Source organism: Aythya fuligula, chromosome 5 (genome assembly GCF_009819795.1).
Source record: "Aythya fuligula isolate bAytFul2 chromosome 5, bAytFul2.pri, whole genome shotgun sequence".
NCBI lineage: Eukaryota > Metazoa > Chordata > Aves > Anseriformes > Anatidae > Aythya > Aythya fuligula.
In genome coordinates, this window is record NC_045563.1 from 37,753,380 (window position 1) to 37,766,286 (window position 12,907).

Here is a 12,907-nt window from a genome sequence, read left to right on the forward strand (position 1 = left end):
ATCAGAAGCAGCAGCTCAAACCAATTTACAGCTGAATCAGTTTTGCAGCAAAGGTAAGAGTAAAACTACTTCTGTCAACAGCAAAAATGTTGAAATAGTCCAAACTTCAAAGGGGATAAGTAGGGAAAAATACTAATTCTCATTTGTTTTGTAGCACAAATACAAAATTTTCCTCCATGCTTTATCTTACTGCTATAAGCACTTGAAATAACTCTATTTTGGTCCAGCAGAATAATACATCAGTATTATTCAGTATTTTTAGTATTATTTTCAGTATCAGAAAATTTTGCAGAATCACTTCCAACACTCAACTTAAGAAACAAACAACAAATGCCATCTGAGGAAAAATGTCAGGGTAAAATAAAAAAGTCAAATGAAGTTTTGTTATTGCTCCTCAAGTCTTATGATGCTAGATGGGGAAATGGAAGCACTAAAGAGAAATTAGTAGTTGATATTCATACAGCCAGCAAAGGAAATGGAACTCAGGTTACAACCAGACCCATGGGCAAAGCCTCATCCTTTGCTACCCCTAGCTAAATCTAAAATGGGGTATCAAACATCAGAGTACACTGCAGTGGTATTCAGAGGTACCACTTTTTACAGACTGTGCTAGAACACTCTGTAAAAATAGCATCACTCGGTACAGCTCTATAATGGACTAGTAATTCCTACTCTTACCACAGCCTCTCAGTGACTATTTCTAGCATGCAAAGTACCTTCTCCAACTGTTTTTTTTTTTTTTTTTTTTTTTTTTTTTCCCCCAGTACATTAATCCCCAAACTGCTTGTTCAGTATTGACTCAGGCATTTCTCCTAAATCACAAGTTTCCCATTCACAGAAGTTTGGAATACTTTATTTCAGACTGCTCATGCAAAAACACCATTGATATTTTTTAACTGAGGTTTTGATCAACCTTTAGCTACAGCTAGGCATGGCAGCTTGCCATCTCTAACTGCGTTGGTAATCACGCACTTTAAAAAAAAAAAACAACACATTTTAATACTATTCCACTCCTTACCTTCCACTTGGTCCTGATCTTCTTTTGTGCTAGAATGAAGAGAGAAAGAGCCATTACGCCTAGTCCATGCCTTTCCACGCTGGGGAAAACATACTTTAAAGAAAAGGGATCAATACGGCTAGCCTTTTCAGAAAAAGGCACTGTAAAAATGTAACATGTCTCTCTCCCTGCCCTTCCGAACCCATTGCCTTGTCCCCACCCTCTGCTGTCTGGAAGTGCAAGATTCTGACTCTACATATTGTATTTCAACTACACTAAGTGATTAATTCTCATACCCTTCTATAGTAACATAACTTGCTGTCGCACATATAATGAAACACGCTGAGGGTAAGAACTGCCCAGTAACAGAGTATGTCAGAACTCATGTAACTTTTTTGGGATCCAAGTCTCTGACCTGGAAGATTTAGCTTTTTTTTTTTTTTTTTAAAAATACAAATAGGGCGAGTATAAACAAAAAGACAAACACTTAAGCAATTAAAACATGACTAGTAGCATTCAAGTTCACAGCTAAGCTTTGCTGACCTAATCTGCTAGCATAAGCAACCATTCTGAATCAAGCTAATCTATCTACAGGTGACTGCTTATTTTTTCAGGTTTGTTTTCAGACTGCTATTCCTAGCAAGCCTCCTGATACTGCTGTAGCTGATACCGCTATCAGCAGGCTTTATGGGATCACAAATAGTAAAGCTCACTCTTTTCAGCTGCACTTTTCACCAGTTGGCCTAACCAATGCACAACAAATCCCCATCCAATTCTCAGCTGACAGATTTTCACGATCTGGTTGCTTTCATCTCAGACAGGCTATCTAATCATCAAGAACTTGCTTTTGAATACCTAAGGTTCAAGAAGTCGCACTCAAGGGACTAGGGAGTAGCATTAAAACAACTGTGTTCAACAGATCCGGTCAATTTGGAATTGAGGATAACTAGAATAGACTTACGTGCTTGTGTCATGTACCAAGCCAGGCAGATGATCTCTGTTGTAGTAGTTATAGCACTGATCACATACTCGAGCTGGATTTTCTCTACAAGCTTCTACTGCCATTTTCTTGGTAGAGCAGGAACTGCACACCAGCCTGCCACAACGCCTGCAGTGATGACGCCTGTTAAACTGAGCACAAGTCACAAATAAGCAACTGAAGGAACTTACCCAAGTCCACGCCTGTACTTGCCTCCACTCATGAGTAAACTTCACTTGATGAGAGGACACAGCACACATGAGGAAGCTTTTTAGAACTATAAAATGATTGATTCTCACTACCAGAGTTCCCTTCTATGGACACCCACGTTTAATATACTTGCTGCAGTCTTCAGCTTTCTCCACTACTCAAGTTGTTCCTATTTTGGTCACCACGACATTTAGACTGCCTCTTGGAAAAATCAGAAGCTGTAGACTCTTTCTGACACTACCTTAGTCACTTCCAAATTCACAAGCAACAGGCATTTTGAGGAAATAGTACTGCTTCTAAGCAATAAGACAAGACTGCCAGCACACCTGCAAAAATCAAAATCAATCTTTTTCACTTCACAGTGAAAGCAGGTAAGCGGTGCTTGTCTCCTCAGCTACACTAAATAGAAATTAATGGTTAAAAACCCGCAGACTAGCAATCCTGTCAAGCCTACAGTGACGTAGGCAAACTTGCTGAAGTAGCTAAGGGCTTTTAAGAAACATATTACAAGCAACTGTTGACATTAAGGTCACAGTTCTAATTTTTGCTCCTTACCATGGTGAAGCGTTCAGATTTGCAAACCATACATATTGTTTCAGTGTCATCGGGTATCCATTCTTGCTTTGGAGGAGGCTTTTCAGGTGGTACAAATTCCTGAGGAAACAAATTTTGCTGCAAGCTTCTTTCTCTGGGACTTGCAGATACTGTTACACCTTAAAAAAAGCCAGGACAAGACAAACATGGAAAGGGATTTAAGCTGTTTAATGGAGTCTTGAATACCAGAAAACACTACAGACTTACCAAGACTCACAAGACTACCATTATCTTTCACCTAGACATAGCAGAGTAACATTGTGTAAGGAGTATAAATGCTATAAGCTAAAACTCTAAGATTGTAAGCTTCTAATACTTCAACACTAATGAGCAAGAGTACTTAGTTATTAGTACATCTTTACCACTACAATTAGAGAAGTATAAGATAACTTCAACATCCATACTTGCACCATAAGCTTGAAGGAGGAGGGAAAGAAAACACTCAGGAATATGGATACCAAATAAGTGGTATAGCATAAAATAGAATCTTAAGGATGCCCAGTGTTGACATTCCTGAAGACTAAGAATTTTCTTTATTATCTCAGGAAAGATATGGCATTGCTAGCAACAGAATATGCCTCCCTGTCTGGTCTGCTTTAAAACTTACTGTTGGTAAAATCAATTCAAAGAGGCAACAGTTCTCAAGTCTTTGGTCTTTAGCTTATTTGACCTTGCCAAAGAAATATTAATTGAATCAAATTTATAGCAGTAGATAGACTCTTGGTTTATATGATGTGAGCCAGTTACACTTCAGGCTAACTAAAAAGTTCTATAGCCCTACAAACCACCTTCTATGTACATGGACACTAAAATAAAGAAAAAAACTCCATTCCAGTAAAGCTAACTCATTCAAATGGATGCTGGATTGCAAAGGAACATTAGAGAACAATTCACTCAGGTTTTGTAACAACATGTAGATATTAAGCTGACCACTAGGAGAGAAACTGAAGAGCTACACAGCCAAATCCAAGACACGCTGTCACCTCACATATGCAGCACAAGCAGAATCACCAGCTCAGGATAGATAACCAGATAATAGTTCAGAGCCCTGAACAGGAGATCAGGACAGCACAGGCCCATCACTCACTGAGAATCACCAGCCTTGGAGGTCTGTGGATACCCTTGGCTAGTCATTTCCTGAGAGCACACACTATGCATCTCTCACAATACGTATCTTCTGAAGCGTGCATCTCTTGCATTAGATGCAGAATGGACCCTGCAAATGAATTTGTGGTTGTTTTTAAGCCACTAGTATTCTTGTCTTGGATTCAATTATTTTGTTTCTATTTATTTGTGTTTAAGGACTGTGAGTGGAGCCCTCTCAGACAATAACAAAGCGTGCTCTTCCCTCATGTCACAAAAGGGATTCTAGAAAAAAGTTAATTCAAGGACTGAAAGAAGAAAATAGACAACAGGATGAGGTTTCTACTGGAAAACCAAAGTTAAAATTGAGGAAAAAAAAGAGATGAGAAAAAAAGAGGAAGTACCACTACAGCGAGTGGGCTTCAAGAAAAGCTCTGCCTATACATCCAAAGATAGCACAGAAATCAAGACACAGGAAGATTAACCTGCAGCACCATTAATCCACTTACAACCTAGATCTGACAAAGAGATAAACCTTCTTCTTCCTGCAGATATAATCCAGTTCTCTGTGTTCTGTTCAGACTTGTTTTTCCCCCTGCAGTGCCTGAAATGGATTTGTGTGCTGACTCTTGAGATATCTTGTAGATATCTACCAAAAAAAAACAAAATAAAACTATGCTCTTCCTCTTCTCCTTCATGTCTTATTTTAACTGGGCCCAAATCACCAATACAGAGACCTACAGACCTGCATTAAACATGACCTAAGTTACTACTTAGTGGTGGTACACACTTCAAACATAGATAAGGGATAAAAAGAACAAATTGAAAGAAAATAGCATATAGATCTTACCCTTACCAGTAAAACTGGCAGAGGACAGTTCTGATGATCCTGATTTAGACGTTGCTTCACACTCCAGTATTTGACTGAGATTTTCTTGGATACGTATCACAGAATCTAGGACAGAGTAAAAAATCAGAGAACAATATTGTTCATACTTCTGCTTGTTTTAACAAACGTCACAGGAATACATTCACAGGAGTACATAACAATGTTAGTACAAACAGGATTAGCTGTGTAATTACAAATTATTATCTTTAAAGAAAATTAGCCCACAATGATTCAAGTGAGACTATATAAAACGCAGAGAAAGGGATCCTTAGAGCAGTGGACTACTGACAGGCACAGGAATAATCCAGCAGAGAAAAAGTATCGTGTGTGAGAATAATAAATTACAGAATCACAGAATTTCTAGGTTGGAAGAGACCTCAAGATCATCGAGTCCAACCTCTGACCTAACGCTAGCAGTCCCCACTAAACCATTTCCCTAAGCTCTACATCTAAACGTCTTTTAAAGACTTCCAGGGATGGTGACTCCACCACTTCCCTGGGCAGCCTGTTCCAATGCCTCACAACCCTTTCAGTGAAGAAGTTCTTCCTAACATCTAACCTAAAACTCCCCTGGCTCAACTTAAGCCCATTCCCCCTCGTCCTGTCACCAGGCACGTGGGAGAACAGGCCAACCCCCACCTCACTACAGCCTCCCTTGAGGTACCTATAGAGAGCAATAAGGTCGCCCCTGAGCCTCCTCTTCTCCAGGCTGAACAAGCCCAGCTCCCTCAGCCGCTCCTCGTAGGACTTGTTCTCCTCCAAATTGACACAAGGTACTCATTGCAAATATTGTTTCACATTGCAGCAGAAGGAACATACTTGCAAAGTTATAGGTCATTTGTCAGGAAGAGATGGACGACACCTTGAGAGCCGCATCTTTAAATTACGAAATGGTATCAACATTTTGAAAACGCTATGAAGCGAGCTAGGACAATGTATGTAGGAAGAGGTAGACAAATACAGACAGGCAAGCACATCATGCACTTCCAATGCAGTGAAACAAGACCACTGGACTTGATCTGGAGCACCCTCTGCTGTTCCAGTTACAAAACCCTCAAGCACAGAGCCAAATGCAGAACTGATGACAACACAGATGAGAACTGATCAACAAACCAGAAAAGAGAGCTGTGCCAAGAATGTTAAATAGAACCAATAAAAAAAGGAACAGGAGTCTAGGAGGAAGGAAGAGTATGCACATTTCCCCCACAAAGTCTCATTTGGTTTAGGGGGAAGATGTGGTTGAATGCAAGTTTTAGAACTGCTGAAGTTGTTAGTGGCTTCACGTTAAACAAATGAAATAAAATCAAACAGTGTTGAATAAGAAAATAGACCCTGAAAAGGAGCAACAGAGAAAAGTGAGAAAGTTTTGGAGCTGTTGGTTTATGAGTACATATGCTTACAAGAAAGGCAAGGACTTTAAGAACATATTCTGGGCTAGAGGGAAACTGAGGCATACATCTAAAAATGTTATGGCCTACTTGGTAAAACAATTCTGGGGGAAAATTTGCCCTTCTTTCCCAAACAGAAAATTCTCATGGACAGTCACCTGATCGCTTTTCTTTTAATGCATAGGGGAAGTCGAGGGCTTTTTCTGCATACTTTGAGAGCAAATTGTCAATGTCTTCTACAGTGAAGCCAACTTCCTGTCCACCTAAGAGCTGGAGCAGTGTCTGCACAGCCACAGCTACCCAGTCCACTTTCATATTCATGAGCAGCTGTTCCAGCATAAGCAGTGGCCTGGAGGAGAGGTGGAAGTAGTTAACACGGGAGAGCTCAGGTAGAGTCAGCAACACCTGTGAAACAACAAGAAGCAGTTAAAATTACGTGCCTCCAAATCTGTGTTGCTGTGAGATTAAAGACAAGAAACTGTCTGAGCAGCTTACACAGGGAATGGAATGACATGCAGAGGCTAAAAAAAAGGAGTTGGGACTTCTCAGGCCTATTCATAGCTCTGTGACAGAATTAATGTACGAATTTGCAGAAGTTACTTAGCTTCTGCTTTCACATTCTAAACACTGCCTTATTTCAGAGACATCTGAAAGTTAGAAAGCATTTTGTGACCATGTGACAGATATGTTACAGCAGGGTAGAGCACATTCTCTTGTTAAAATAAGGCTACAAAAAACCCACATTATCCCAATCCTTATCTTTACATCATTTCAGGAAACATGAGGAGAAAATATGAGCAATTCTCCTAAAGATGACCAGCTAATATGGATTCTACAAATCATGCCTTCAAAAGGGACAAATAAAGGAACAGCTTAATGTTGTGCTAAGCACTGGAGCAAACTGTCATTTGTAGTCCTGCAGCAAACCGTTAATTACAGGAAGCCCTCCATGTTGTTCACCTACAAAACATTTGACTAAAGTAATCTATGGGTTAATACGTCTGTTTCCAGGGTAAGCCCAGAACCTACATGACTTCTGTAAGGGCAATGGCCTTTTCACCAGGACTGAGATAGCAACTGTACTAATAGACACCCCAATTTATTCTCTCATTTAGTCTGCATGGTCCCCCACTCCTCACAGCTAAGAGTGAAATAAGAATGCTCTGTTTACACTGGGAGCTACATTCACCTCAGGATGCAGGAAATGCCAAGATGGAGAAAGGAAAGAAGTTTCAAACCATTATTAACCCTATTTTGGATCTTGAGACTAAGTATCTTGAGTCTGATAGGTTGAGAATGCTTGATAAAAACCTACAGGCAGGTACTTCTATAGTGCTTCTATATTGCTGTTAATCCTACAATGAAGGAGTTTTACTCACTTTTGATCCCATATAGAGTGCTTGGATTTCATTACGTCGTGCTGTTGTCAGATTCTTGTAGAAGTGATTTGTGAGGTAATCAGCTAAGAAATGAGATGCTGCCAAGCTGGGATGCTGGTCAAGGGACTGCTCACTGATTGCAAGGCAAATACCAGGGTCTTCTATTCTTTGCAAAAGCTAGAAACATACAAAATACAATAAATCCCTACTGCATTCCTGGAAAGGATTCCTCATATCAGTCAGTGAATAACACATTGCTATCCTACAATGGTCCAACAAGCACATTAACCTCCACAAGTGTCTTATGTATGTCATGGTGATTTAGATGATCCATTTGCCTACTTATTGCCTATTTGCTCCATTTCATAATCAAAATAACTTTTAAAGTATTCTAGAAGCAAGGTGGAGACCTTTCAATTCTGCATCTTGTATCTCATTCCTTGCTTAATTTTTTTCTTTTATTTTAAAAATATGTAGTCTGAAAGAGCCTGCATCTTATTTTACTCTGTTATTAGAAACAGCTCTGTAATTATTAAAAAAAAGAATTCACACTTGGGTAATTTGGGCACAAAAGCACAACTAATTCATCTTACTACTTTCACTTCTGATTCTTCTGCTTAAGCAGCACAAAAGTGCTTCATTATTATTTTTCAAATAAAAGTTGGCTTGTATTTCCCTTTAATTAAAATAGTTGTAAAGACATCTAAAGTTCTTGGTCCAAAAACTGGACTGCAAAGCTATATTTTCATTTAAGTGGACCAGGTGAGAGCCAGGGTCCTGAACGCATATCCAAACAAATAGCATTCCTTAAAGGAAGAAGCAAAAAAGCCATGAAAATGCCAAATAAAACCGTTTTCTATGACCTAGCAACTACAAAACAATTTGCCAAAATGTGATATACAGACAAAACACGTTTCTGACGATACTGAAATCTCTCAGAAATATCCATGTGATGTGAGTAAATGACAGTGACAACAGTTTGGATACCTTATTCTCAACTTATTCAACCTTGAGATGTAAGGCTGAAAGTGTCTTGCTGTTACCTGCAATGCTTTTTCCATGTCACCTGTCTCCAATAAGTGGAGAAGGTGCTCACGGTGAAGGTTGATCAGGTCTTCTCTTGGGACAGGATACAAGTGCCCCCATTCCTCACACAACTCATAGTCCTAAAGAATAAGAGAAAAAAAAAAACACTAATGAAACAAAACCAAAAAACAACCTTCTCCCCAAGTTTCTCCCAAAGTTCTGATCAGCTTCAAGAAATTCTGTAGCTTAGATTCTTCTCCCCTCATGCAAACATAAAAAATGAAAATGACAAGAGGAAAGAGATGACACCCAGTTGGCCAGTCGCAACCTGTACTGAGAATAGTTTCTCACCTCATTTCTCACCTCACAGTAAGCACACTGACTTTCTAGAGACATTCTTCAAGCCAACCAGATTTACAGCATTAGTGCTTATATAATAATCAAGCCTGTATTACACCAAAAGTCATACCATTAAAGTCTTCAAAGTCTTAAGAGAAAAGAGTAGGTTGTACCTCCAAATAAGAGTTACAGGATTATTAATTACATGTAAGTCTTGACATTAAGCACATACTTGTATTTGTTTCTGTAGCACAGAATTGAGTAAAAGAGTCCTTCCTCTCAAGGTATTAGTATCTGTTGATTGCTGTTTTAAAAAGCTAGTTCAACAAATTTATCCACTCAAAGTTTAATGTGTCCACATGACAATGCCTAACCTTTGCCTTCAGAATGATATTCATGATGGTCTGGGGATCATCAGTGCAGGCTGTTTTCAGATCTTGCCAGTCATTCCACAGAGGTTCGTTTTGCAAATTCAAAATCTGAAAAAGTTTAATATTACTGTAGCACACACAAATTTTATCTACAAAAATCAAGTCTAGGAAAACAGCTGAGCTGCTCACATCAAGAGACACTTTGCACAAAGAAGTCTAAAAGGAGATCCACATTTATCTTTAGCCCTCTACCAGGGTAATGTAATGCACTTCCACTCCAAAAGAACTGTTATCTTTCTAGAAGTGTTAACCTACAAATGGCTCTGCAAAGCAGGTTTGTAAGGGAAGGTTTGTAGAAGACTACACGGCAGTAATTATGGATGAAAGAGTAAGTGTATACTGCAGATGTTGCTGGTGCTAACAAGTGAGAATCATCAGTTAGGAGAATCACCACCATACAGAGTTCAGCAGGGATTTATTCCTCCTTTACACTCCATCTGCCTTTTCAGTCTGTGTTGAATTGCAGGCCAGCCAGTCTGACTTAACTTGGGTATCTAAACTCCCCTGCAGTTAGAAGAACTGCCTGCAATACAGATTTGCTTATTGGACCAGTCATTCTCTACACTACACCTAGATATATCTACGCCTCTCAGGCAGACAAAATCATGAACTGCAATGGAAAACTTCCAAAAGTCCTAGCATTGAAACAGAATGGAAAAACAAGTTCTTTGTAAAAAAGTGGGATGCACAAAAGTTTATGTCTAAACTTATTTGCAGACCTGAACTCTCATAGGAGAATGGGAAAGTTAAAGGGTGGAAGAGTAAGTTAATTGGATACGACAGTACTGAAAACACATGATATGTTTTTGGAATGAAAGACTTGAAAAGATACTATGATCAAAAAGAACCAAGGGCCAAAAACTTTTTTTTTTTTTTTTTTTTTTTTTTTTTTTTTTTAAAGTGCAAGCCTGTTTTCTCCCTCCTGCCTGTTTCAACTTACTGGTTACTTAAGTAATGGCTTTGTACCTTTTGATAAACCTGAAGTTCTTTCTTCCTGCTCTGCAAGTTGGCTTTTAGTTCATCAGTTATGCCCAAATCAGAAATGCAATACGCTAGTATTTCCAAACAGGCATCAAGTGGCCATTTGTCCAGGCAGCGCAGGGCCAGCATACTTCTCAATGTTGCATTTTTTACTTGGAACAAGTACTGCCAGCCATCCTTACCTGCAGAGAAAACAAACCACCAGAAAAAACTCAGTTTCTGTATTTTAGAAAGACTTAAAAAAAAAAAACAAGACCACAATACACCCTCATCCGCACTGGATGGTACCACCAAAACGAACAGTACATAGCTGAAAAGCCTATACTAGACTCATGCCAAGCATCAGGTTCTCAGGAAGCAACCAAAGTCATATGGGACACTTGCTATCTTTAAACTCCTGAAAGGCCTCTCTTTTCATGGGATACATCATCCACGTATGACAATGGCACTGCTGTAAGAGATGTTCCATTAACAATACTGTGTCTTCTGACATATCTAGCTCTTCACATACAAGTAACACTGAAGATACATTCCAGTTCTCTTGTACTAAATAGGTTTTGCATAAGTTTACTATCAGGATTTGCAAATTTGCGAAACAGGAACTACATCATCAGAGAAAGCAAATTCAGGATGATAGTAGGGAAGAAATCTGTTTGTCTTCAGATTTGCTCAAGGACTGCTACCTTAGTTTCTACCTGCTGTTTCAGGCTGTATTCTTCATATAATACAAAAAGGGCAGAAGGCAGAGGAATGCAAAGGAACACTTGACTTCATCTATCTTACCTTCAGCAGTTGCACAGCTCAGCACAACATCCTTAATGTTGTCCACCTCCTCCACATCCTGACTGTATAAATCCAAGACCTTCAGAGCTCTGACCCAATCCTTTGCAGCAAGTGCTTGTTCAAAGATTTCCATTAATACCTTAACAGCTGTGGTGGAATGCAGTCCTAGGAGAACCAAAGATACGTATGTCTTGCCAGAGAAGGCACTAGCCAAGCTGACGCCTTCCTCTTGCTGATTCTGAAGTGGCTCAAACATAGCAAGCAGGAATTGTTCCAGGATGGGGAACTCCTTCAACAATGCCTCACACTCCCTGGAAATCTGTTCCAAACCTAATGGCACCTCCCGTTTGCCCCGAAATTCCATCCAAGATAAACTCGATTTGGAAGTTTTCTGTATATTAGTTGCACTTAGACACGCCACTGTGGCTGTTAATTTTGACTGGGACTTTAGGAAGTCCAGGGAGGAGGCAGTGAGTGTGTTCTGGCTCAAGTCAGTCGCAGAGGATGGGGCCTGAGTGCAGATGTCCTCAGAGGCCATTGCAGGACTGAGGGTAGGTATTTCAACATCTGGCAGGCAGTGGCAGGCATACTGATGTGCTAGGTTGCTGATGTTTGTCAGAAGTGACTTTGCCTGGCTGGTTTGCCTTGCGCTGCACAGGGACAGTGGTTCACAGCAACAGTTAACAATAATTTGCTGCACATTCAAGTTCAACTCTTCTTTAGCCAAGAGTGAAGCAAGCCTGCAGGATTGAAAACAGAATCAGCTTACCCAACACAAATAAACAGTACTTCACAATTCCAGATTTTCAGGAACATTCCAAATGCTTTGTGAGCACAAACCCCTCACACTCCTCACATGAGAAGAGTACAAATCTTATATTCACTCAGTATGAGAGAAATTATACAGCATGACATTGATAACTCACAGCTTATGTTGCCATTCCTTTAAAGAAACTGTTGAACTTACCACTCAAACATTGTCGTATTTAGGTACAAGTCATACTAATAACAGTTCACTAATAGTGCTTTTTTTTTTTTAGTGCTTTTTTCTTTAAGAACTTCTTTGTCAAATCAGACAGCTTGATTTAGTTGTTTGTGATGGAAAGACCTTAGATTACCCAGTTTTACTGGGGCAAGAGCCATGCCCAGCTGTCTTCTTGAGAAGCATTACTGGTATATTTTATTTTGCCGTTTGTTTTTTTAAGCTGCAAGTCCAGTGTTCTGAACAATATTACACTCAATTAAAAAAATATACATAAAGGTTCTCTCTTCACAACAAATGGTAACTGTCAAATATGGTACAAATATGGAGTTGTAGCTGTAGAGAAAATATAGACTAAGCTCTCCCTAGACACCAACCCTTGCAGCAATAAGTGACCTACTAGTGGGAGATAACACATGGAGGCTGTACCGCCTGTGCTAAGTAGCCAGAGAAGATTTCAATCTTAACTGAGATCCAAAATCACCTAGAGAGGTATATCTGAAAAGCACCAACCTGTCAGGTTGAACCTGTCTTTCAAACAAGAGTTGGGAGAGTAGCTGAGATGGACTCTGCTGTAACAGTATGAAAGGATTCCCCACTTTCACTTCTGCAGATAAGTCTTAAAAAAATAATAATAATAAAAAAATCAGAGCAAGACAGAACATTTACTACAACACAAACACATCAGCCGAATAGACTGGCCAAGTCTTGTATTAGGAACACAGATTTGAAGAGCCTGAGATCTCTTGACCTAAGTTCACAAAACTTCTGAAGAGTCTCTGGATATAGACTGGTAAGTCCATGTTCTATTCGAGTCAAAGTCAGCAAAGACAGACAGGAATTCAC

At 39.5% G+C, this 12,907-nt stretch overlaps 1 protein-coding gene across 3 annotated transcripts in view; it reads right to left on the minus strand.

Annotated features, from left to right (window-relative positions):
• The window catches only part of ZFYVE26 (zinc finger FYVE-type containing 26), a 46,111-nt gene that overhangs the window by 13,420 nt on the left and 19,784 nt on the right, over nucleotides 1-12,907 (minus strand). For 2 of the 3 annotated variants that reach the window (XM_032187880.1, XM_032187879.1), the window contains exons 20-30: nucleotides 12,575-12,680; nucleotides 11,080-11,819; nucleotides 10,282-10,478; nucleotides 9,259-9,363; nucleotides 8,563-8,685; nucleotides 7,520-7,696; nucleotides 6,299-6,545; nucleotides 4,714-4,818; nucleotides 2,742-2,899; nucleotides 1,959-2,128; nucleotides 1,019-1,047 (exon numbers count right to left, since the gene is read on the minus strand). In XM_032187880.1, the coding sequence (XP_032043771.1) occupies nucleotides 1,019-1,047; nucleotides 1,959-2,128; nucleotides 2,742-2,899; nucleotides 4,714-4,818; nucleotides 6,299-6,545; nucleotides 7,520-7,696; nucleotides 8,563-8,685; nucleotides 9,259-9,363; nucleotides 10,282-10,478; nucleotides 11,080-11,819; nucleotides 12,575-12,680 (2,157 nt within the window). The remainder of the gene's footprint in view (nucleotides 1-1,018; nucleotides 1,048-1,958; nucleotides 2,129-2,741; nucleotides 2,900-4,713; nucleotides 4,819-6,298; nucleotides 6,546-7,519; nucleotides 7,697-8,562; nucleotides 8,686-9,258; nucleotides 9,364-10,281; nucleotides 10,479-11,079; nucleotides 11,820-12,574; nucleotides 12,681-12,907) is intronic. The other variant, XM_032187881.1, reaches the window with a different exon arrangement.